This window comes from Aquarana catesbeiana, linkage group LG13, assembly GCF_042186555.1.
Source record: "Aquarana catesbeiana isolate 2022-GZ linkage group LG13, ASM4218655v1, whole genome shotgun sequence".
In the NCBI taxonomy this organism is placed as follows: Eukaryota; Metazoa; Chordata; class Amphibia; order Anura; family Ranidae; genus Aquarana; species Aquarana catesbeiana.
Window position 1 is genome coordinate 66,292,667 of NC_133336.1, and position 24,014 is coordinate 66,316,680.

At 44.3% G+C, this 24,014-nt stretch overlaps 1 protein-coding gene across 5 annotated transcripts in view; it reads right to left on the reverse strand.

The window, feature by feature from the left end:
- LRRC9 (leucine rich repeat containing 9) overlaps nt 1-24,014 on the reverse strand; it is a 244,501-nt gene that overhangs the window by 151,869 nt on the left and 68,618 nt on the right. For all 5 annotated transcript variants that reach the window (XR_012237138.1, XM_073610131.1, XM_073610129.1 and 2 more), the window contains 4 exons: nt 18,818-18,958; nt 1,718-1,781; nt 562-632; nt 91-273 (listed from right to left, as the gene is read on the reverse strand). Coding sequence is in view for 4 of the 5 variants with exons in the window: in XM_073610131.1 (XP_073466232.1) it covers nt 91-273; nt 562-632; nt 1,718-1,781; nt 18,818-18,958 (459 nt within the window). In the remaining variant the exon portion in view is untranslated. The remainder of the gene's footprint in view (nt 1-90; nt 274-561; nt 633-1,717; nt 1,782-18,817; nt 18,959-24,014) is intronic.

Sequence of the window (24,014 nt, forward strand, 5' to 3'; positions counted from 1 at the left end):
CGAATTCCACTATGGAATATCACCAGAAATTTACCAAATGCTTGCCAGAGAAAGTACTGAAAGTATACCGTTTATAATAATATAACTCACTTCTGCTAAATCCTTGATTGTTTTTTGGGACACATTATATGTGTCAAGTCTCTGAAGCTGTGGTATATGGTATAATACATGGGTAGCGTAATTGCAGAAAAGGCACACTGGATTAGGGGTGTATTGTGGATCATTCAGGCCCAAATCCTTTATATTTTTAAGTCGTGCTAAATTTGTGAGTTCCTAAAAAATAATGAGAGAGGCGTAAATAAAGCATTCACAAACATAGCCATACAATATTTATCTTTGATAAAGAAGGTAATGTGAAAGTTATTATTTAAAATGAAGTGAGAAATGTTTATAGTGGTAATATCTAAACAACTGAAAGCCAAAATGATTAGTTGACATTATTTACTGCACACAACTACTGGGAAGACCTCCAACTGAAAGTAACCATCTGATAAATTACACTTCATACAGGTTTTAAGTAATTAAAAATCACATATTTGCACCAAAAATGGCTATATATACCTTAAAAGAAGCAATATTATTACCCGACAGGTTTAATCGTTCAAGATTGACATTTGGATCCAAGCAATGTCCTGTTAAAAAAAAAAGCAAAGAAAGAACTTAATGTTGTGCTTATCCATGAACGTGCTGTAACGGAGATCTGATGAACCCAAACTGTGTTCAGAGAATGGGGGAAATAGTACTGAACAACGTTATTTTCCCCAACAGTCACAAGTCAGTGACAAAAACAGCCAGATTCCAAATCTCATGTCTTTGTTTGACCACTTCAATACAGGGCACTTACCCCCCTTCCTGCCAAGGCCAATTTTCAGCTTTCAGAGCTGTCACAATTTAGGCCCATACACACGATAGGACTTTTTGACAACAAACATGTAAATTAGCTGTTTTAAGGTAATTTCCTACCATGTGTACGCTCCATCGGACAAACTTTTTCGGTTTTCATCGGACAAATGTTGGCTGTGCAAACAGACAAACTTTCCAGCAACAAATGTCCTATGGTGCAAAATCCTATCGTGTGTACACAAGTCCATAAGACCTTAGTCCAAAGTACAAACACGCATGCTCAGAACCAATGCAAAAGATCAGACAATACAGAAGTTGACCAAAGGGTGGCGGTAAAGAGCTGAAAAATGACGTGATTTGGTGAAAGTTGGCTGAAAAAGTCCTGCTGTGTGTATGCTTAATTAAAAAAAATCCATGGGAAAGTTTGTACAAAGTCCTATCGTGTGTATGGGCCTATAAATCTGGGTATGCAAACTTTACATTTCCACTAAACATTATGGTTATTTTAAAAGCTTAATCCAAAAAAAAAAAAAAAAAAAAATCTACAAATGCTTGAGATGAGGTCTACCTCTACACTATGCATTATTACAGTAACATTGGACAGATTGCATCTCCTGCCACCATCCGTAAGGAATATGTCTTCCCACCATGGAGGCCACAGGCAGCAATATACGAGAAAGCATATGTGTGACACATCTCCACAAATTACATTTACCAGGGTGATTTTATAGAATGCTAATAGCATTTACTAATTCAGTTCCATACCAAATTACACTTCTGCTAGAGGTAGGATTAAATGGATTAGGTGATTATCACTAGAAATGTGATTGATAAGAATACAGAGCACAGTCTAGCAGAGTATATATTTACATACCTACAGAGTGTATTAGGTTCCCAGCCAGATTAAGCTCTTTTAAATTCTGTAGAGTTTCCAGTCCCTGAAAAACAACATCAGCTTTTATTCTGCTAATGAAATACAGGCAAATAATATGAGGCAATGCAAGTAATCATTTATTATACGCAGCCAACAATGTGCAGAGCATTGCCCAGGACTCCAGCGATGAATAAATGCATAGAGGTGATAACTACTTCTATTATGTAACTCCCATAAAAGAAGATACGTTGTACAATACATCATCACTATCAGCTGTCCTAATGCCATTATGGGATATTATTTGGAAAACCAGGAAAAATGCCCTTTTGTCAACCCTCCAAGCTAACGCTGCTTTAAACCATTATGAAACACATACATACATACACATTAATATATTTATATTATATATATATACACACACACATATACATACACACACACACACACACACACACACACACACACACATGCCCTGTGTATCTCACAAAAGTGAGTACACCCCCCATTTTTGTGAATATTTTATTATATCTTTTCATGTGACAACACCGAAGAAATTACACTTTGCTACAATGTAAAGTAGTGAGTGTACAGCTTGTAAAACAGTGTACATTTGCTGTCCCCTCTCTTAAAATAACTCAACACACAGCCATTAATGTTTAAACTGTTAGCAACGAAAGTGGGTACACCATTAAAGTGGGGTTCCACCCAAAAAACAAAAATACCTGTAAAAATTCTAAAAAAAAAAAACAAAAAAACATTTGGATATTTTTTTTTTTCACTTACCTCTAAATGCCTGTTGCTAGGTGGTCCCTCGTAGTCTGCCTGTTCCTTTGCCTGGGCTGGTGACATCACTTCCCCCCAGGCACAGGAAGGGCTCCGCTCTGCTCCCTCCCTCCTGTCAATCATCTGGGACCCATTACAGGTCCCAGGTGATTGAGCGGCCGATCACGGCGCGCGGCGCCGCTCGCGCATGCGCAGTGGGTGCCAGGCTGTGAAGCCACAGCCCGGCGCCCACAGTTGAAATGCCGGCGCCAACGAGCGGAGGGGGGGGGACGAGCGGGGCTTCGATCCCCCGCATCGCTGGACCCAGGGACAGGTAAGTGTCCAATTAAAAGTCAGCAGCTGCAGTATTTGTAGCTGCTGACTTTTAATTTTTTTTTTTTTTTTTGACGGCCCCCCTGGGTGGAACTCCTCTTTAAGTGAAAATCTCCAAATTGGGCCAAAAGTGTCAATATTTTGTGTGGCCACCATTATTTTCCTGCACTGCCTTAACCCTCTTGGGCATGGAGTTCACCAGAGCTTCACAGGTTGCCACTGGACTCCTCTTCCACTTCTCCATGACGACATCACGGAGCTGGTGGATGTTAGAGACCTTGCGCTCCTCCTCCTTCTCTTTGAGGATGCCCCACAGATGCTCAATAGAGTTTAGGTCTGGAAACATGCTTGGTCAGTCCAACACCTTTACCCTCAGCTTCTTTAGCAAGGCAGTGGTTGTCTTGGAGGTGTGTTTGGGTCCTTATCATGCAGGAATACTGCCCTGCAGACCAGTCTCCGCTGGGAGGGGATCATGCTCTGCTTCAGTATGTCACAGTACATGTTGGCATTCATGGTTCCTTCAATGAACTGTAGCGCCCCAGTGCCGGCAGCACTCATGCTTGACTGTAGGCAAGACACACTTGTCTTTGTACTCCTCACCTGGTTGCCGCCGCACACGCTTGACACCATCTAAACCAAATTAGTTTATCTTGGTCTCATCAGACCACAGGACATGGTAATCTGCTTGTCTTCAGCAAACTGCTTGGGGGCTTTCTTTGCATCATCTTTAGAAGAAGCATCCTTCTGGGACGACAGCCAAGCAGACCAACTTGATGCAGTGTGTGGCGTATGGTCTGAGCACCGACAGGCTGACCCCCCACCCCTTCAACCTCTGCAGCAATGCTGGCAGCACTCATACGTCTATTTCTCAAAGACAACAACAGAAAGAGGAGACAAGGGAGTCCCCAGAAAGCAAAAAAGGGGAATGGTCTACTACGGCTTATGGTACAAAAATGCAAAAAGGCTTTATTAAGGGTAGGGGGGGTGGGGGTATTTACATATACAAAAAATTCCAAATATATGTAGGATAAACAATGTATCTAAATAACACAGTCCGTCTCACTACACTAAACCAAAATTAAAAACCATGCTGCAACATTGATGAATAAAACTGCAGAGCGTGCCTGCAGGCCAAAAACGCATGCAGTGTCCATTTGAATCCAAAGAAAAAAGTATTGCACCAAACATTACATGGAGTAAGCTACTGATGGGATATCAAGTCTTATGTGGTCTAGTATTAACTGTGCATCAGATTGAGCAGTACTGAGAAAAAAAAAAAAAAAAAACCCACATATATCCACATAGACAGGACCTTACATAGCTGAATTAGGTGGGGTTTTTTTTAAAAAAAAAACCTCTATTAGAAGGAAATCCTCCACAAGCAGCTTCCAACCTCAGTGCACTAAATGTGTGTTTACACCAGTTGTTTTGGAAATGGAAAGACCAGCGTTCCTGTTACTAGGTATGTCCAGTGCACAAACACTATTTCCTCAATGCAGCATAAAAGGAGCAAAGGACAAACCACTCCAAAGAAAGGGCTTAGTCTCTTTTCCAATCTAGACCAGGATGATATTTTCACAGTTCATCAGTTTCAAGTGTGTCAATCCATGCAGGAGGGTGAATGGCAAACAGATGCAAAGACTATTGATAAGCAGGTAAGGAGGGAAAGAGAAACTGCCCATTGGGCTCTCACCTCTTTCAAGTACTGGGGATGTCCTCAGACTCTGCTGTCTTGCTGTTTGGCATGGAGCGGCTCACAGTCAGTTCAGAGCAACATTCAGTGTGTAGTCACAGCACACCATTCTCCTCAATAGTAGACACTGCAGACTGTGTGATCACATGACCGGTCACATGGTTAGGAAGAGACCAGGAACCAGGAACTTTGCATTCAATTGCTGATGCGGAATTAGCTTGTGAAGTATGGTGCTGTATGCAAATCACAGGGAAACCCTTTTACATTGCTGGAAAAGGAAGCATGTTGAAGGCCTGCTGACAAGCCCTGCAGGGGCTGCGTTGACGTTTCGTACGCCTCCGCGTACTTCTTCAGAACAATTTGGCATTGAATTAAGGTTGATTTAAATAGGGAACACTGTCCAATCAGATCAAACCATGCCAAATAGCTATTTTCTGCCATCTTGTGGTCACATCAGGTAATGCAGTGGAAAAAAGGTGCCAATCAGTTGCTCAAACAAAAAAGTACTTATTTGCAAGGGGGGAGAAAGAAATACAATCTCACATATCACCAGGCATCAAGTAAAGAGCGCAATAGACATTGTAATAAATTTCCTCATAAGGTGGAATGGCCCTCATGGTCAGAAATAAATTCTATCAAAAACAACCAAAACAAGAGATCAGCCGGGGAGCCTTTATAAAACACTTCAAACCTAATGTTTATGGTTCAAGAAAGACACTCAGGCTTAGTTCGTGGTTCAAGCCATTAGGTTGAAGAGTACCAAGCCTGAATATCCATTTTTTCTCTTTACGTAGGAGTACCCTGTCAAAGTCACCCCTACGGTCTGTCAGAGAAAGGGCATAAAAGCCCTTTACCCTCAGACCTGTGGTTTTGCCCTGATGAAAATCCAAAAAGTGTTGAGCCACTGAAGTTTCTTCCTTTAGCCTGATACTCTTCAGGTGTTCCCCGAATCTAACACGCAGCTGTCTCTTAGTTTTGCCTACATACAATTTATGACATGGGCATTCGAGAACATAGAGTATTCTAGTTGTGGCACAGTTAATGAAAGACCGAATCTCAAATTGTTGACTACCATCCGAATTTCTAAAGGTTTTTGAGCGGTCCACATACTTACATGTGCCACAGTGGCCACACGGAAACATGCCGTTGACCCGAGGCATATCAGTGAGCCAACTTCTATTTGAGGGCCGTACAAACTCAGATTGCACCAGCATGTCATTGAGGTTTTGGGCTCGTTTAGCAACCATTGACGGTCTCTCACCGATAATTTGCCTCGACCCAACAGCCCGCAACAGTATGTGCCAATGTTTTGAGAGGATTGTATTAACCTGGTGCCACTGGGACCCATAGGGGGTGATAAATCTCACCAGTCCCTCAGTCTCCTGTTGTGTCTTTTTCTGGGGTAAGAGGAGGTCAGCTCTCCTCTTATGTCCTGCGATGCTCATTGCTCGCTTGAGGGTACGGTGGGGGTATCCCCTTTCCCTGAATCTCTGGTAGAGTTGTTTAGATTCGGAAAAGTAGTCCTCCTCAGTAGAGCAATTTCTGCGGATTCTCATGAACTGTCCAACCGGGATCCCACGTATCAGAGACTTGGGGTGGTGGCTATCCGCCTGTAGTAATGTATTTGCGGCTGTTTCCTTTCGGAAAGTACTAGTAATCAACCTACCACCCTCAAGTCGGATAGATAGGTCCAGGAAGGAGAGTTGATGGGGATCCGCAGTATAAGTTAGATGTATATTTCTAGTGTTGTTTTCTAGCTCTGCCATAAACACCTCCAGTTCATCTGAAGTCCCTGCCCATACCATCAGGACATCATCGATGTACCTCAGCCAGCAGCATGCATGGCCGAGGTACATCGATGAGGCATAAACTTTCTCCTCCTCCCACCAGCCCAAGTGCAGACACGCATAGGCCGGGGCCCATGGGGCTCCCATAGAGGTGCCACGCAGCTGCTGATAGTTAGACCCAGAGAACTGGAAAAAGTTGTGCTTGAGTGCAAGCTCTAGGAGATCAATGATGAATTCATTTTGGGCTCCCATTTCTGGGAAGTGTTTCTCTAGGAAGTGATATACCGCCAAAATGCCCCACTCGTGGGGAATAGATGTGTAAAGCGACTCCACATCGATCCCCACGAGTAGGGCACCCTCCGGGAATTCTAATGCACTAATCTTATTCAATACGTCCCCTGTGTCACGTACGTACGAAGTCAAAGACAAGACCATGTCCTTGATTAAGGAATCTATATATTTCCCCAGTCTCTCCAGGGGACCACGAATGGCGGAGACAATAGGTCTTCCTGGAGGGGCCTTTCTATTTTTATGGACCTTAGGGATTATATAAAATGTTGGTTTATTGAAGTCCACCACTCTCAAGAATTCCAATTCCTTTTTAGAAATTAAATTGGCCTCAAATGCCCATTGTAATTTCTCATTAATAAGTTCCACCAGGTCCTGGAATGGATCATGGTGTAGTCTTTTATAGGTAGATTCATCATTTAGGAGTCGTCGTACCTCCCCCTCGTAAAAATCCACCGAGAGGAGGACGACATTACCTCCTTTATCACTCTTTTTGATAATCACTTGGTCCGCTTCCCTAAGCTCTTTTAATGCCTTCCTTTCCTCATATGTGAGGTTATCACCCATGATGGTTTCCCAATTTAATTTTTTGAGGTCCTCCTCAACAAGGTCGAGGAACACCCCAAGCCATTTGTTCTTCCGAAATAAAGGCATTTTGGTTGAACGGATCTTTAATTTGGGATCTCTTTTCCACCCCGACATCTCTGGAGCTTCCTCCTCACCAGAGGACTGGCCTCCTTCTTTCATCAATATCATTAATGATTCTAGGGCCTCAGTTTCTCTGGTATCTAGCTGTAGATCATTTAGGGGAGTTTTGTCAGAATAGATCTCCTTGAGGTATACTTTCCTCAAAAAAAGGCAGAGGTCCTTATATACCCCAAAGTGGTCCATACTCGTAGTAGGGGAAAAGGATAGACCCTTGCTTAATAAATCAATATGTCGTTTCTCCAATTGAAAATCAGAGAGATTAATGATTTTAAAATCTTCTACTGGGTCATTTAAATGGAGTGCATTTAGCTGGGGCGTTTTTGGCTCCGAGTCGTTGTCCGCTCTGTTCCTATTGGGTCCCCCCTTCCTTCCTTCCTTCCTTGTCTTCCTTTTCCTCGATTCCCTCCTCCTCCTGTTGTCCCTTGTTTGCCTCCCTTTAGTATACCCCTGGACGGGGGAGATTTCTGCTGGTCCAGTAGGTCTTTGTCTAAAAAAGACACGGTATGGCGTGTTTCGTCTTCACTACCAGAAGACTGGGCACTCTGGATATGACCCTGAGCACATGTACTCAACTTCTTTGGTCGACCATGGTGAGGCCTATTCTGAGTGGAACATGTCCTGTTTAACTGCTGTATGGTCTTGGTCACCGTGCTGCAGCTCAGTTTCAGGGTCTTGGCAATCTTTTTATAGTCTAGGCCATCTTTACGTAGAGCAACAATTCTTTTTTATAGATCCTCAGAGAGTTCTTGCCATGAGGTGCCATGCTGAACTTGATAGCACAGTAATTATATTTTGTTTGTACCTTTGCAAGGGGACCTATGTCCCGAAGTGCGGTCATTTGAGCCATGGTCTGGCTGCTTGTTGCCTGAAATGCAGCTATGTCTTCTTGTCCCCGGAGTTGTCTCTAAAGAAGAAGGGAAACTGCTGGGAAGTATTGTCCACCCCGAGTGAAATTGATGAACTGTGACACGTCATGGACACTGGGTGAGTAGTTAGTAAGAATAGGTTGTGATAACTAGGCAAATTCCTATTATTCATGTGAATAACGGACAAACCCATGCATCAGAACTGTTCCTAGTGTTGGTCACCAGGTGGCGTGAGTGGTGCTGACCTGAGTGAACATAATGATCATTTGATAGAATGTGCTAAGTGAAAGTTTTTTTTGATTAGGAAAGGGAGGTGGCATTCTCGGCTGAGAATAGGGCCTGCTTTCCCTATGTAGATAATGCAAAAATGTTATAGGGTGTATTTACACTGCTATGCTGTCTTCGGTGGAGGACAATTGAAAACCATTCAATCACGTATGTATATATATATTGCATGTTACAATAGGATAGGATACAATTGCATTGCTGTTTATTTCAGGTCGGTGCGTCTTCCTTGGATAAGGAGAGAGAGAGGGATCTAGCCTGATGGCAACACTAACCCTTTTTATATCTTGTTATTACTGTACATATTAGATAGATAGTCAGGAAGCAATACCATTGCTTTTGCTTGCCTTTAAAACTGTATATAGATATTTTTGATATTCCATTGTCATATGTGATTTACCATTTCTCATGTGCCTGATACTATGTTTATTTCATGTGGTACGCCACATACACTGTTACCTTGTTATTCTTTCCTTGTTTCCCCACCCATCCCAGTTTTCGCCAGGACATTCGCTCTCAGGTTTGAGGGCTCAAATTATTTTTCTGCAAACTCCGAGACGTAGTTTTGAAGGCAGGGGGAGGATGTAGCACCCTGGTGTTTAGGCAGGGTTGCTCCTAAATTTACCTGCCAGGTATAGCTACCATGGTCTACTGTTAGGGATCAATTGATTTCACTCTAATGCCCCGTACACACGGTCGGATTTTCCGATGGAAAATGTCCGATCGGAGCGTGTTGTCGGAAATTCCGACCGTATGTGGGCTCCATCGGACATTTTCCATCGGATTTTCCGACACACAAAGTTGGAGAGCAGGAGATAAAATTTTCAGACAACAAAATCCGTTGTCGGAAATTCCGATCGTGTGTACACAAATCCGACGGACAAAGTGCCACGCATGCTCAGAATAAATAAAGAGATGAAAGCTATTGGCCACTGCCCCGTTTATAGTCCCGACATACGTGTTTTACGTCACCGCGTTCAGAACGATCAGATTTTCCGACAACTTTGTGTGACCGTGTGTATGCAAGACAAGTTTGAGCCAACATCCGTCGGAAAAAATCCTAGGATTTTGTTGTTGGAATGTTCGAACAAAGTCCGACCGTGTGTACGCCCTATAAGTCTGTACTTGCTGCAATTTTCTCTTCTGCCGCTAGGTGGCTGGGTACCTGGTGGCATTAGATATGAGAAGGGCAATGCAACGTCAGATTATGGGAATATGGGGCATCCAAGCCAATAGGCAGGGGTTTTCTTGGATCCCTTGGCCTGCTGGGAGAACTTATATATTTGGGTGGAGTTGAGTGATCGGGGTTCTGTGCCACCTGGACGGCTGTCTGGGTGGACATGTGTTGTATTGCCTGGGCTGCTAGGCCAGAGTTTGGGCCTATCTCGGGCACATCTGGTTGCTAGGCTGTCTGAGGGCCTATCCAGAAGCAAGAGATCAGTGCAGGGTTGGGATTGTGGTTTGCAGTCCAACCAGAAGTGACGGCTCTGCCGACCGGAAAACTTGTCATGAGGTAGAGGGGAAGCTGTCGCCACTAAGGGACCATCAACCTTATTACCAAGGACCACAGTGAGTAGCTGAAGCAAGTACCGGAGCAGTATTCTCACCAACCAGGGACGGTGGAGAATCGGGAAACTTCAGTGGGTAACAAGCCAGGGACCCAGCCAGCGGAGTTGACGCTTGCAGAGCAGCCTTGTGTGTCAAGCCAGGGACCGAGCAGGCCAGTGGAGTGAAGCTTGAGAAGTATCTTGAGTGCCAAGCTAGGGACCCAGCAGAGAGTCTGGGTAAAGATTGGGGAAGATACTACCGTGAAGATTGGAGGAGCTCAGGTGATTCAGTGGCAGTGAATCATCTAGTCTAGTGAGAGACTAGGAGCTCAGTGGGCTGAAGAACTACAAGAAGTGATTGTAGTGGAAGCGAAGGAACTGTTACACTTTGTGTTAGGAACTGTTAAAGACTGTTGCCATAGAAGACAGCATTCCTATACATTCAGATGTGGTATCTTGCTGGATGCCTTTCTCTGCGTGGCTGTCCTCCTGTTAAAGTCTCGGAGTCTGCCAATTTATCTTGCAACGACCTAAGGGTGTCCTGGCCCTAACCCTCTCTCCCAAACCAAAAACGTAAATGTATTTTATTGGGATTTTATGTGATAGACCAACACAAAGTGGCACATAATTGTGAAGGAAAGGAAAGTGAAAGGAAAATGATAAATGGTTTTCAAATTATTTTACAAATAAATATGTGAAAAGAAAGTGTGGCGTGCATTTGTATTTAGCCCCCCTGAGTTAATACTTTTTAGAACCACCTTTCGCTGCAATCACAGTTGCAAGTTTTTTGGGGGATGTTTCTACCAGCTTTGCACATCTACACAGTGACATTTTTGCCCATTCTTCTTTTCAAAATTGCTCAAGCTCTGTCAGATTGGATGGAGAGCATCTGTAAACAGCAATTTTCAAGTCTTGCCACAGATTCTCAATTGGATTAAGTCTGGACTTTGACTGGGCCATTCTAACACATGAATATGCTTTGATCTAAACCATTCTATTGTAGCTCTGGCTGTATGTTTAGGGTCGTTGTCCTGCTGGAACGTGAACCTCCGCCCCAGTCGCAAGTCTTTTGCAGACTCGAACAGGTTTTCTTCTAAGATTGCCCTGTATTTGGCTCCATCCATCTTCCCATCAACTCTGACCAGCTTCCCTGTCCCTGATTAAGAAAAACATCCCCACAACATGATGCTGCCACCACCATGTTTCACAGTGGGGATGGTGTGTTCAGGGTGATGTGCGGTGTTAGTTTTCCACCACACAAAGCGTTTTGCTTTTAGGCCAAAAAGTTCAATTTTGGTCTCATGTGACCAGAGCACCTTCTTCCACGTGTTTGCTTAGTCCCCCACATGGCTTCTCGCATACTGCAAAAGGGACTTCTTATGGCTTTCTTTCAACAATGGCTTTCTTCTTGTCACTCTTCCATAAAGGCCAGATTTGTGGAGTGCATGACTAATAGTTGTCCTGTGGACAGATTCTCCCACCTGAGCTGCAGATCTCTGCAACTCCTCCAGAATTACCATGGGCCTCTTGGCTGCTTCTCTGATTAATGCCCTCCTTGTCCAGACCGTCAGTTTAGGTGGACGGCCATGTCTTGGTAGGTTTGCAGTTGTACCATACTCTTTCCATTTTCAGATGATGGATTGAACAGTGCTCTGTGAGATGTTCAAAGCTTGGGATATTTTTTTTATAACCTAATCCTGCTTTAAACCTCTCCACAACTTTATCCCTGACGTGTTTGGTGTGTTTCTTGGCCTTTATGATGCGTTTTGTTCACCAAGGTTCTCTAACAAACCTCTGAGGTCTTCACAGAATAGCTGTATTTATACTGAGAATAAATTACGCACAGGTGGACTCTATTTAATAATTATGTGACTTCTGAAGGCAATTGGTTCCACTAGATTTTAGTTAGGGGTATCAGAGTAAAGGGCGGCTGAATACAAATGCACACCACACTTTTCAGATATTTATTTGTAAAAAATGTTGAAAACCATTTATCATTTTCCTTCCACTTCACACTTTGTGTTGGTCCCAATAAAATACATTTCCGTTTTTGGTTGTAACATGACAAAATCTCAAGGGGTATGAATACTTTTTCAAGGCATTGTATATATATATATATATATATATATATATATATACATATACATATACATATACATACACACACACATATATATATATATATATATATATATATATATATATATATATATATATATATATATATATATATATATATATATATATATATATATATATATATATATATATATATATATATATATATACACACACACACATATACATATCTATTATCTAGGGGGACTAATTATTTTATTGACATGAGTAGGGATGGACGAATGGTTCGGCCCGAGCATAGGTTCGGGCCAAACTTTCGTTTTTCGGTCGTTCGGCGAACAGCCGAACAAACAGGTCATTCGACCGTTTGTTCGGCCCCTGAACTGACCACAATGCATTGCAGCGCTTATTGGCTGGAGCAGTGAAAGCTTCAGCCACTCAGGGCACAGAGCACTGTCAGGAGTCATGATTGGATACTATCATCATGACTTTATCCAATCATGGCTCATTCCCGCCGCACAGTATAAAAGTATTCTTTTGGCGTGGAGAGATATAGAACAGGGCTCTATTCAGTGCTATTAGTTAGTGTGCTATACTGTGCTATTTTGCTTCAGTTGTCAGTGTAGAATATTAGTTTAGTGTCAGTCTAGGGATAGTGTGAGCGTAGTGAGGAGGACCATCTTTCAGCTTTGCATAGTGTGCAGCTAGAGTAGGGACAGCTCAGATTCACAGTAGTGTAACGAGACCGTGTCATTCATACACACATTACTGTGGAGTAGGGACAGCTTGTATAGTTTCAGTGTAGTGTAGTAAGACCGTGTCAGTAATCTTGACATTAGTGCATAGCTAGAGTAGGGACAGTTCCAATAGTGTTAGTGTAATGACGGTTGAACACCGTCTATTTGATTGCTTTACTGCCAGTTTAACGCCATTTACTTCTGTGTGCGTTACTGCCAGTCTAACGCCATATAGTTTTGTGTGTTACTGCCAGTTTAGCGCCATATAGTTTTGCGTGCGTTACTGCAAGTTTAACGCCATATAGTTCTGTGTGCCACTGTACGTTTGGCACATTATATTGCAGAATATTATAGTGTATCCGTGGAGTGTGTCTGTAGTGTGAACTCAAATTAAAGTGCATCAAACATCTCCTTACATTGATTAAAGTGTATCTACGTACAGATTTCAACTTCTTCTTTACATTTGCTTATAAGCACCGCCCCCTCCCTCCCAATAATGTCTGGGACGACAACAAGGAGGGGAAGACGTTCCCTTGGCACTGTAAGGGGGCCAGCAACAAATGTATCAACAGGCAAAGGTGGACGTGGTGGCTATCCAGCCACAGCATGCAGAGGAGGTGGTGGACTGGCTTATTAAACCTTCCTCATCCTCCTCATCCTCTGTCACGCAAGCAGAGACAAGTGTGCAGTCCCCTGCAGTTGCCAGAGTGGATAAACCTTCCTCCTTGTCCACATCTTTTCCTGCCATAGCCCCAACATCAGCCATTAAGGAGTCAGCTGAGTTATTTGACCACAGCATCAGCCACTTGCGCCTTGATGATGCTCAGCCATTACTGGATTCAGATGTTGGTTATGAGGTTGAGGATGACAGGAACATGAGCCTAGAGAGAGGGAGGAACACTGGTAGACAAATTGGCATTCATGTTCCCCTAGCCGCAGTGTATTGCCAAGTTGTCTCCAGTGGTAATGATGAAAATGGAGGAGATGGAGATGATGATGATGAGGTCACTGATGCGACTTGGGTGCCAGATAGAGCAGAGGAGGAAACTGAAGGTGAGGCAGCACAACCCCAAGGAGGCCGACATCAAGAAAGAATAGAGGGCAGCCACCCTATTTTATCACATTCTGCAGCTGTTATCTCATGGCCCACTCCCCAAAGCGCAGCTGTCTGGGCCTTTTTCAGCACATCTTCAGCAGATCGCACTGTTTCTATCTGCAAACTGTGTCTCAGGCACATCGAACGTGACAAGAACACCAACCATTTGGGTGCCACATGCCTAACAAGGCATTTAAGGTCCAACCACTCAGCCCGTTGGCAAGAGCACCTAAAAGCCACACAAAAGGGGCACAAATCTGTCCCTCCTCCTCCTCACCCACTTCAGTCTGCCCCTGCGATACCGAGTCATTACCTTTCAACAGCCTCCACTGACAGGGATGATGGTATAGCACAGGGTGTCCCAGGTCCTAGCAGCACATCTGCCAGCAGCACACCACCAGCTGTAGACTGTAGCCGGCAAATTCTCTGCCCCATCTGCTGCAGCGGAAAAAAAATACAGTCACTGCCACCCACATGCCCAGTGTCTGAATGCAAGCTTGTCAAAGCTGTTGGCTCTCCAACTTCTGCCTTTCATCCTGGTGGATTCTGCCCCCTTTCGTGAATTCACACAATGTGCTGTACCACAATGGCAGGTTCCCAGTCACTACTACTTTTCATGTAAGGCCGTTCGATCCCTCTACCATCACGTGGAAGAGAATGTTCTGGCATCGTTGGGCAAGGCAGCCAGCCGTAAAATCCACCTTACTGCTGACAAGTGGTCCAGCAAGCCCGGGCAGGGATGATATATTTTGTTCACAGCACACTGGGTAATGCTGCTTGCAACTCGAAAGGATGCAGGTCAGGGCTTGGTGCTGCAGCTTGTTGTACCCCCACGTCTCCATACAACTGGTGGAGAAGCCAGGCCTGTGAGCTCTACCCCCTCCTCCTCTGCCACCTCCATGCTCTCCTCTGCAGAATTTCCAAGTGATCAAAGAGTCATTCCCAGAGTCAGGCTAAAAGGTGCCATGCAGTGCTTCAGCTGGTGTGTTTAGGGGACAGGAACCACACCGGAGCAGAGATTCTTGCAGCTCTGTAGGGACAGGCCCAGAGGTAGTCAACACCACGACAGCTGGAGCCAGGAATGGTGGTGTCCAATAATGGCTCAAACCTCCTGTCCGTCCTTAGACAGGAAAAGTTGACACATGTGCCATTCCTGGCACATATCCTCAATTTAGTGGTGCAGCTTTTCCTAAGTACCCAGGGTTGCAAGATGTACTAAAACAGGCCAGAAGAGTCTGTAGCCATTTCAGGCGGTCATACACAGCCAGTGCTCGGTTGGCTGAAATTCAGCGGGAATTCCACTTTCCCGTAAACTGCCTGATTTGTGACATGCCCACCAGGTGGAACTCAACTTTGGGAATGCTGCAGCGGCTATACATGCAGCAGAGGGCCGTCAACGAGTACCTGTGCCAGTACGACATGACAACAGGCTCAGGCAGCCTTGGCTTTTTTTCTCCACGCCAATGGCTGATCATTAAGGATGCATGCACTGTATTGTCACCATTTGAGGAAGCCACAAGGATGGTGAGCAGTGACAGCGCATGCATCAGTGACACAATCCCTGTTGTGTTCCTGCTGGGGCAGACTCTGCATGGCATTGTGGACAGGGCACTGGAGGCAGAGCAGCAGGAGAAAGAAGGACTTCCTTTCCTCTCAAGGCCCACTTTATCCAGGCACCATTATTCCTATGTCACAAAACACACAGAAGGAGAGAGGGGAGGAGGATAAGGAAGAGGATTCTGGCACTTTCACAGTCTTCGAAGAAGAGGAAGACATGTGTCAATCTGTAAGCGATGGCTTTCCAACCCCAGAACCCTTGGGAGTAGTACGTGGCTGGGAAGAGGAAGTTCCAGATGCCGTCGAGAGTCTGCTTCTCAAGCCTCTGCAAATTTGAGGCGCATGGGCAACCTCATGCTTCAAAGCCTGTGAAAGGACCCAAGAATACGTGGCATAGAGGAGCAGGATGATTACTGGTTGGCAACCCTCCTTGACCACTGTTATAAGGGGGAAGGTCTCAGAACTCACCCCCGTCCCCACAGAGAGTGCAGAGGTTAAAATCTCTTGAGGACACGTTAAAGAGGATTTTATTGAACGTCTTTCCTGACTCCAGTAGGTTACAGTGTGGCGGAAAACATCGTTTTGAGTCTTCTGTTGGTCAAGAGAGGAGCGTTGGAGAAGGCGTCCGCCTAAGTGAGGCATTTCTGATTTTTTTAGTCCTCCACATCCCATCGGCAGCGTCTGCATCACATGGTGAACGATTACCTCGGGGCCAAAACAGAGATGGAGAGCTTTCCAGCTGACGATCCACTGACTTACTGGGTCATGAGAATAGACCACTGGCCAGAACTTGCCCAGTATGCTATTGAGTTGTTGGGCTGACCTGCATCCAGCGTGCTTTCAGAACGGACATTCAGTGCTGCAGGAGGTTCCGTTACTGATCATAGATCACGTCTGTCCACAGATTCCGTGGACCGTTTGACTTTTATAAAAATGAATCAATCCTGGATTACCAGCTATGAAGCCCCTGATGCCGATATCACTGATTAAGTCTTTTTGGGATGTGGAAACTCTGCAGGACTTCAAGGCTGCCTAGATTTGAGAGTGTTCAATCATTTCATCTGGAAGAATGTTTTTGGTATAGGTTTCATGGGCACAATTAACACCCAAAGACTAATTTTTCTGCACCTGTTTGACAGGTGCATATCATTGCAATTTTTTACAGCAAGGTCAATTCTTGCTTTCATCAAGAGTACCTCTATAGGGTTACGGTGAGAAGGCGCCCCCGACACCCAAAGACCAATTTTTCAGCACCTGTTGTTTGACAGGTGCATATCATTGTAATTTTTTACAGCAAGGTCAATTCTTGCTTTCATCAAGATTACCTCTATAGGGTTACAATGGGAAGGTGCCACGACATCCAAAGACCAATTTTTACACACCCGTTATTATCCAAAGTCAAAGTGATATCATACACACTGGCTCCCCAGCTGTTGCTGAGCAAAATAAAAGGCAGCTTGCAGGGAAAATGTCATTTTTTTGGCTTTATAAATGCAATTATTGCTGCAGCAGATTCTAGACATGGTACAGATCTGCCACTTTACAGGTAGACTAAGGGGACCCCCCCAGGCACTATATTGGAAGGATTTTTTCATTTTTATGCTTTCACATTAAAAATAAAATCACTGCTCATTTAAAAATTACGTTTTTCACAAACTTTTTCGTTATTGATACATGTCCCCCAGGGCAGGACCTGGACCCCTATAACCATTGTATGCCCAATTACTTGCATGTAAGCCTTCAAAATGGGCACTTTTAAGTTTTGACGTTCGGGTCCCATTGACTTTAATAGGGTTCCTTATTTGGGTCCGAACTTTCGTGGTGTTCAAAAGTTCTGGTGCGAACCGAACAGGGGTCCGTTCGGCCCATCACGAAACATGAGGTGGGCGGTCTCCTCTGAGGAAGTCCGTGTACTGAGCAGTGATAATTTACCGATGCTTAATAAACGGACACCTCGAGTGTTTCAGTGAATTTCTGGTATTTTAATCTCGCCATGTCTCATGAGATTACAGTTTCAGGGGGTGTTCTCCACTGTTCAAAGCATTTGTAGATCGCTTCACTTCTCAAAAGGAGAAGCGATCTACACCGCTTCATAAACAGGCATCCAGAGGAGAGTGATCTCCTCTGTGAATGCCGGAGAACTGAGCAGTGGATATTTTTCACTGCTTTACAAATGGACACCTTAGTTGTTGCTACACATTGTAAACTAGGGTTGTCCCGATACCGATACTAGTATCGGTATCGGCACCGATACCAAGCATTTGCCCGAGTACTTGTACTCGGGCAAATGCTCCCGATGCTTCCCCGATACCTAGACTGTCAGCTGTGATCAGCGCGTGGGGGAGTTACAAGCTTCTCCCCCCGCGGCTTTCAGCTGCTTTAGTGACATACAGCGGTGATCGGTGCTTGTAACTCCCCCACACACGATCACCGCTGACTGTCACTGCATCCCCCTTAGTCCCCCTCCGCTGTCCTGCTCCGCTGCATTGTCCCCCTCCGTTCCAATGTCCCCCTCCGCTGTCCTGCTCCGCTGCATTGTCCCCCTCTGTTCCAATGTCCCCCTCCGCTGTATTGTCCCCCTCCGCTGTCCTCCTCCGCTGTATTGTCCCCCTCCGCTCCAATGTCCCCCTCCGCTGTATTGTCCCCCTCCGCTGTATTGTCCCCCTCCGCTCCAATGTCCTCCTCCGCTGTATTGTCCCCCTCCGCTGTCCTCTTTCTTTGCTCTGTCCCCCTCCGCTGTCCCCCTCCGTTCCGGCGTTCTGCTGTCTCTCTCCGCTGTGTGTGTATGGATAGAGTCAGCTGACTCTGTCCATTCACATAACTGAAACATTGTAATCTCCTGTGATTACGATGTGTCAGTTTATGAATGGAGAGGAGCCGCTGTCTTCTCTCCATTCATTGTCAGTGCAGCTGAGGCTGCAGAGAAAGAGACTGGGGAATCTCTATCCTCGGTCTCTTTCTCTGTCTCAAGGGGGAGATATCAGAGGTCTGTTAAGACCCCTGATATCTCACCAAAGCCCCCCAACAGGGCTAATTAAAAAAAAAACACACACACCTAGTGCAATAAAGAATAAAAAAAAATTGTAATAAATGTAAATGAAAAAAAAAAAAAAAAAAAAAAAAACACACACACACACAGGCACCGTTCACCCCCCCCCCCTAAAAAAAAAAAAAAAAAAAAAAAAAAAAAAACAAAAAAAAAACTGTCACGTGACATTAAAAAAAAGTATCGGTAATCGGTATCGGCGAGTACTTGAAAAAAAGTATCGGTACTTGTACTCGGTCCTAAAAAAGTGGTATCGGGACAACCCTATTGTAAACCTAGAGAAATCCAGTTGAAAATGTACATTTTTTGTACTTACCTCTATTACTTCAATCTGATTATCATTTAGCCAGAGTACTTCTAACTGGGTCAGCTTTTCCAAAGACTCAATGACCTTAATACTGTTACAATAAAGGAAAAGCCCTTTCACATTAAGGCACGTTTCTAGACCTTCAATTTTCTGTAAGAAAAAAAAATAGTGTCAATATAATTTTATTAAAAGTAAACCTGGCCCAAATATTTCTAAAGCCTGGTACACCCTATAATTTTTTTTTTCATTTAACCCAACGGGCTGAACGAAAAAAGTCTGAGGAGCTCGGGAGCAGCTCACTGTACTAACTATCTGATGTTAGTACAACAATCTCCCCTCTGAGCTACTGTGTTCCCCCCTGCTAGTACACACCAGTCAGCACTGGCAGCCATTGGCTGCCAGCGCTGATTGGATGCTGATCGGATGCTGCCCGTTCAGCCGAATTCTTTGGGAGAGGGCTGGTGTACACGCAGGCCAAATGTCGGCCGGTTACCTTTGAGCCGGCTGGTATAGGCCAATAAGTACCTGTGTTAGTTTTCAATTTGATTCCTGTGTCTTTGTGGAGTCCCTTGGATCCTGGCTGTACATGATACAATTTAACCACTTGCCAATGGGCACTTTTCCCCCTTCCTGCCCAGGCAAATTTTCAGCTTTTAGCGCTATCACACTTTGAATGACAATTGCACAGTCATGCAACATTGTACACATATCAATGTTATCTTTTTTTTCACACAAATAGAGCTTTCTTTTGGTAATATTTAATCACCACTGGATTTTTTATTTTTTGCTAAACAAATGAAATAAGACCGAAATTTTTGAAACAAAAAAAACAACAAAAAACAAAAAACAAAGAAAAAACATTTTTCATAATTTGTTATAAAATTTTAGCAAACAAGTAATTCTTTTCCTTCACTGATGTGTGGTGATGAGGCTGCACTGATGGGCACTGATGAGGAGGAACGGATGAGGCTGTACTGATAGGTGGCACTAATAGGAGGTACTGATATGCAGCACTGATAGGTGACACTGATGGGCACTGATTGGCAGCACTGTTGGGACTGCACTGATAATCGGTGGTGCCCTGTGTAGATGTCCCTTTAAAACAAGCCGGTTATAGGCTCTCTTCTCCCCTCCTCACGCTGTTAGCGTGAGAAAAGGAAAGCCAATAACCGGCTTGTGTTTACATCATGATCAGCTGTCACTGGGCACAGCTGATCATGTGGTAAAGGGCCACTGTGATTGGCCCTTTACCCCGTTTTGTGATCACTGAGTCCAGAGGATGCTGTAACTGCTTAAAAAAGTGTGAGCTGGAGTTTGGATTTGATTTGTTAGTGTATCTAAATCCGCTAGTATATCCAACAAAGCTGCTCCTGTGCTCTTTCATCCAGAGTAGGGGGGCAAGAAGTGTGTTACTGACCAATTCTCTAGGTGAAAAAAAAAAAAAAAAAAAAGAGAGAAAAAGCCTACAAAAGGAAAAAAAATGCGGCCATCACATCTAAGGATTGGTAAACTGTAATATATTACATTTTTGGTTTTGGGTTTAATACTGCTTTAAGATTAAGCCTCGGCACCTCATGTCATAGGCACGATTACCCAGATTTGCCTTCATAGATACACTTGTAATAAATGCTGCACTGTTTGAAATAATGACATTTATTTATTTAATGAGTAGCAAGTGTTAGCTTTGCAAAATTAATTTTTCCTTTTCAAAATTAAAATTCACTTAGCTTGGTGAATGAGGTGAAATCTGTGCTGACTTCAATCATCCAATCATGTGGATGCCAAAATCCTGTTTTGTTTTTTTTTCCTTGCACATGATTGGGTATTCTTTGCAAAGTATATGTTCACTTAGATTCACCTCATTCATTAAGCTAAGTGAAAATACTCTTTGAAAAGTGCTCTACAGTACCTTTCTACTATGCTCTACTACTACTGATCTAGATGGAACTTCTATAAAACTGTCCCATAAAATGGACCTGCAGTACATCTGTAATGAACTCTGTATTGTCTGAGATCAACAGATCCAGCAGTCCATAATTTCTAGCTGGGACTTCTGTAAACTGTGCCATAAAACTGACCTGCAGTAGGTATCAGAGAAGGCATGTCCGTGGTGCTGCTGGTATCTCTCAGTGCACAAATATGCGCATGCACAGACCGGCAAATGCCCGGGCAGATGTGCATAATCATCAGCAAAGGGGCGCGCACATGCTCACTCACGCATCTATGCGTTCATCTGTAACTAATGCTGGCGCCAAGCGGGCTATTTAAACAGGCGTCAGTGTAGGCTCATTGCTGTTTGGTCTGCAGCTTCTGTGTGTCGTTCCTGATTCTGTGTGACCTCTGATCTTGATCAGGCTTACACGCTGACCTGCATTTGTCTGCTACCTGCCCCGACTCCGGCTTGTCTTTGGATTCTGCTTCTGCCTCCTGTTTCTGCTCGATTGATCTCCTGATGCTGACTTGGCTTGTTACCTGACAATTCTGCTGTCTGCCGTATATGCCTGATCCGCCTGACCGTTACCGACCCAGCTTGTCTAACCCTGCACCTTGCCCATCCAGCCGGCCCCAGCTTCCAGTCCAGCAAGCTCCCATCTGGTTCCTGCTTCCAGCTGCTTACTACAGACTGCCTCCAGCCAAGCATGATGCCAGCCCATCTGCTACCAGCCTGTTCTGCTGCCACTTCTACCCACTGACTGCTCCCACGCAGTCTACTGGACTGATTACAGGCACTCATACCTCGCCGCGCTCCTGTGGCTGCTGTCTCACTACCAGTGGCCCTCGAGCCAGAGCTGTACGAGAGGCATACCTCTACATGTCAGGCTCACTGACCAGGTATGTGACAGTAGGTTTATAACTTGCCTCTGTTGTGCTGTGCCAACAGCACAACACATCAATCAATCAATTTCAGGGTAGTTAAAATAGAACTTTAGGCAAAACATTTTTTTTTCCATTTTGGATAGAGTAAGGGAGGGTTATGACCCCTGTAAGGTTTATTTCTGCCATCTTTGTCCCATTGGGGAGATTTACCTTCACTTCCTGTCTCACAGTCAAACAGGAAGTGAGAGGAAATCTCTGCAAATTAAGGGAATCTCTTGGGGACCCCCAGGTCACTAGAACTAGTGCCCCATTGGAATATTTCCCCTATATTACTTTTCTGGGGACAGCCCAAAATATAGTATTTACTTTCATTCACTTTCAATAATAGTGGTAAACAGGACAAATAGAGAGAGTGAGTTTCACTAACAGGGGCACAGACAGAAATAAAAACTGACAGGTTTTTTAATATATCTCCACTCTATCAAAAACTAAAAAAATAAGTTTTGCCTTTAGTTATACTTTAAAATCTCCCATTACTATTACTGTCCCAACCTGTACATCACTTTCCTTGTGTGTAAGGCTCTGCATCCCTGGGATGTCAGCTCAGTGCTTTTAGATCCCTACACCCTCCCTCTTACACCAAGACTCAAATCATGCATTTGTCTCTCCAAACTCATACTGACATACTGTGATAAGTGGGAAGAATGCCTCCCTTACAGTGGTGGCCAGAGTTATTCCTTTGCAGTCATGCCGCTGGCTCTGCCAAGAGGTATTGGACCTGGAACTATGCAGGCACCATCAGACGGAACCCCTAAAGGAACCCTAGGGTTCTATGGAATCCTGGTTGAGAATGATGGTCTAATCATACATCAACAACATCAGTTCCATGTGATCTAGGTGTTCAACTACTGGAACCACTCTTCTTAGGCTGTGTTGTGTTTGGCACAGAATATTTTAGTGGAAAATATACCAAGGTCCTTCTCCTCAACTTACAATCTACAATTTTTTTTATAACTTACAATTTTAGAGTTTTAAAAAGGAACCCCATAAGCCCCATGAAGGATGATGAAGGGAATCTGGTTACAAAAGACAGAGAGATGGTGAAGGTTTTGAATTTATTCTTCTCCTTAGTCTTCACGAGGAAAACAAGGGGATTCAGTAACCAACTGCAATGTTTATCCTCATAACATGTCACAGGAAGCACCCTCATGGCTAATAGAGGATAGAATTAGAAATGGACTTGAAAAACTTACCATTAATAAGTCACCGGGACCAGATGGCTTACACCTGAAGGTCCTTAAGGGACTCAGTCAAGTGATTGCCAGACCATTGTTCCTAATATTTATGAACAGTCTACTGACTGGAATGATACCAGCTGATTGGAGAAAAGCCAATGTAGCACCAATATTTAAAAAAGGGCTAAGATATATCCCTGGGAACTACAGGCCAGTTAGCCTAACATCAATAGTTTGCAACCTCTTATGTCGCGTACACACGGGCGGACTTTTCGACCGGACTGGTCCGACAGACTTTCCAGCGGACTTTCGACGGACTTTTGATGGACTTCCGACGGACTTTTTAACGAACGGACTTGCCTACACACAATCACACCAAAGTCCGACGGATTTGTACGTGATGACGTACACCGGACGAAAATAAGGAAGTTGATAGCCAGTAGCCAATAGCTGCCCTAGCGTTGTTTTTTGTCCGTCGGACTAGCATACAGATGAGCAGATTTCTGGGTCCGGCAGAGTTACGACATAAAGATTTGAAGCATGTTCCAAATCTAAAGTACGTCAGATTTGCGACTGGAAAAGTCAGCTGAAGGTCCGGTGAAGCCCACAGACGATCGGATTGTCCGCCGGATTTGGTCCGTCAGTGTCCGTCGGACCAGTCCGGTCCAAAAGTCCGACCGTGTGTACGCTGCATTAGAGGGGATAAGGGACTATATACAAGATTTTAGTAATAAAAACTATATTATTAGCAGTAATCAGCAAGGATTCATTAAGAATCGTTCTTGCCAGACCAATCTATTAACCTTCTATGAGGAGGTGAGCTGCCATCTAGATAAAGGAAGGCCTGTAGATGTGGTGTATCTGGATTTTGCAAAGACGTTATAAACAAAGGCCCACTTTACTGTCCGTCAAACTTTAGGGGGGTCAGACTGTGACCAGTGGGAGAAGAAAATGTCCTGACATCAGTGGAATTGAACAATGCCCCATCATTGGTTCTAGGGGGGGATTAATAATGCCCCATCGTTGGTATCAGTGCCCCATCAATGGTGTCAGTGGGAAGAATAGTGCCTCATCGTTGGTGTCAGTGGCAGGAGCTATGCCCCACTGTTGCTGACAGTTGGAGGAATAATGTCCCAAGGGCCAGATAAAAGCAA